Source organism: Nothoprocta perdicaria, unplaced genomic scaffold (assembly GCF_003342845.1).
Source record: "Nothoprocta perdicaria isolate Ctin4 unplaced genomic scaffold, notPer1 scaffold_137, whole genome shotgun sequence".
Taxonomy (NCBI): domain Eukaryota; kingdom Metazoa; phylum Chordata; class Aves; order Tinamiformes; family Tinamidae; genus Nothoprocta; species Nothoprocta perdicaria.
This window is the reverse complement of record NW_020454505.1, coordinates 688,007-689,683: the sequence shown is the minus strand read 5'-3', so window position 1 is coordinate 689,683 and position 1,677 is coordinate 688,007. Positions and strand designations below refer to the sequence as shown.

Genomic DNA, 1,677 nt, shown 5'->3' with positions numbered 1-1,677 from the left:
CCGCACCGCAACCACGTGACGCGCCCCCCCCCCCACCGCCCTGTCCGCATGCGCAGGGAGCCCCGCGGCGCCGGCGCGCGCGCACCGCGAGGCGGCGGGAGCGGCGGCGGCTGCGCATGCGCACCTCGAGGAGGCAAGTGAGGCGGCGGTCGCGCGTGCGCACTACGAGGCGGCAGGAGTCCTGGCTGCGGCAGTGGCGCATGCGCACCTAGAGGGGGCCGGAGCAGTGGCGGCCGCGGCGCATGCGCACCGCCGGGTGGCAGGACCGGCGGCCGTTGGCGCATGCGCACCGCGAGGCGGCAGGAGCGTTGGCGCGTGCGCACTGCGAGGCGGCAGGACCGGCGGCCGTTGGTGGGTGCGCGAGCGGCGGCGCCCTGCGGGTCAGCTCGGCTGTGCCGCTTTCTTCCTCCTCCTCCTCGCCGCCGTCTCCGCCGCAGGTGTCGCTGCCCGTGATGCAGCCGTGCGGCGGCGAGGAGGAGGAGGCGGCGGCGGCCGGGGCGGTGCTGCCGCCGCCGCCGAGGGCCGACCCGCCGCTGGCCGCTAGCGGCGGCCTCATGTTCTTCTACGAGCTGGGCCCCGAGGCGGAGGGCGAGGAGGGCGAGGCGGCGGCGGGCGGCGAGAGCACCGCCTCGCCCGAGGAGCTGGAGGAGGAGGAGGCGGCGGGCGGCGAGGCGGCGGCGGGCGGCGGCGGCGGCTGCAAGAGCTGCACGTACCAGGGCTGCAGCGAGACCACGACGCAGGTGGCGAAGCAGCGCAAGCCCTGGATGTGCAAGCGACACCGCAACAAGATGTACAAGGACAAGTACAAGCGCAAGAAGAGCGACCAGGCGCTCGGCGGCGKCGGCAGCGCGGCCGGGGCGGCGGCGGGAGCGGCGGCGGCGCCGCGGGCCGAGGTGAGGCCCGGCCTTCCTTCTCCTCCTCCTCCTCTCCCTCCTCCTAACTTGTGCTTCAGTGGGCAAGTGTAAAGCAGGGGTGATCAGAAGCCGTGTATCAGTTTAAACTCAGCTCTTGCACCAGGCATGAAAACCTGTGCCTGTGACCTGGGAACTGATATAACTGTGAACTAACTGTCAAAAAACACCTTTTCCCCCTGTTTTTTGTTTCCTAAAAAGAATGATAGAGAAGAGGAGAATGTAAAGAGGAYGGGACCTAACTCTTCTTGGTGGTGGCCAGTGACAGGACAAGGGGCAATGAGTACAAGTTGAAACACAGGCAGTTCCATCTGCATGTGAGGAGGAACKTCTTTCCTGTGAGGGTGCCAGAGCCCTGGAACAGGCTGCCCAGGGAGGCTGTGGAGTCTCCTTCTCTGGAGRTCTTCCAAACCTGCCTGGCTGCCACCCTGTGCTCTAGGTGTGCCTGCTGGAGCAGGGGATTGGACTGGATGATCTCTAGAGKTCCCTTCCAACCTAAGCCATTCTGTGATTCTGTTAATTGAAGTTTCATGTTTTATGAAACATGTTTTCATGTTTTTCAATGAACATGAATGAAACATGAAACATTTTTTCATGTTTTTTGGCTCGATGGCAGGGTGCAGAGAGTGGTTGTCAATGGTGYGGAGTCCAGCTGGAGGCCTGTACTTAGTGGTGTCCCCCAGGGGTCAGTTCTCGGTCCGGTCCTGTTCAACTTATTCATTAACGACCTGGATGAAGGGCTGGAGTGCTCCCTCAGCAAGTTTGC

At 64.5% G+C, this 1,677-nt stretch overlaps 1 protein-coding gene across 1 annotated transcript in view; it reads left to right on the top strand.

The window, feature by feature from the left end:
* Positions 1-242: 242 nt before the first annotated feature.
* RFXAP (regulatory factor X associated protein) overlaps positions 243-1,677 on the top strand; it is a 5,247-nt gene continuing 3,812 nt past the window's right edge. Inside the window, exon 1 of the mRNA XM_026033919.1 lies at positions 243-893. Coding sequence (XP_025889704.1) covers positions 243-893 — 651 coding nt within the window. The remainder of the gene's footprint in view (positions 894-1,677) is intronic.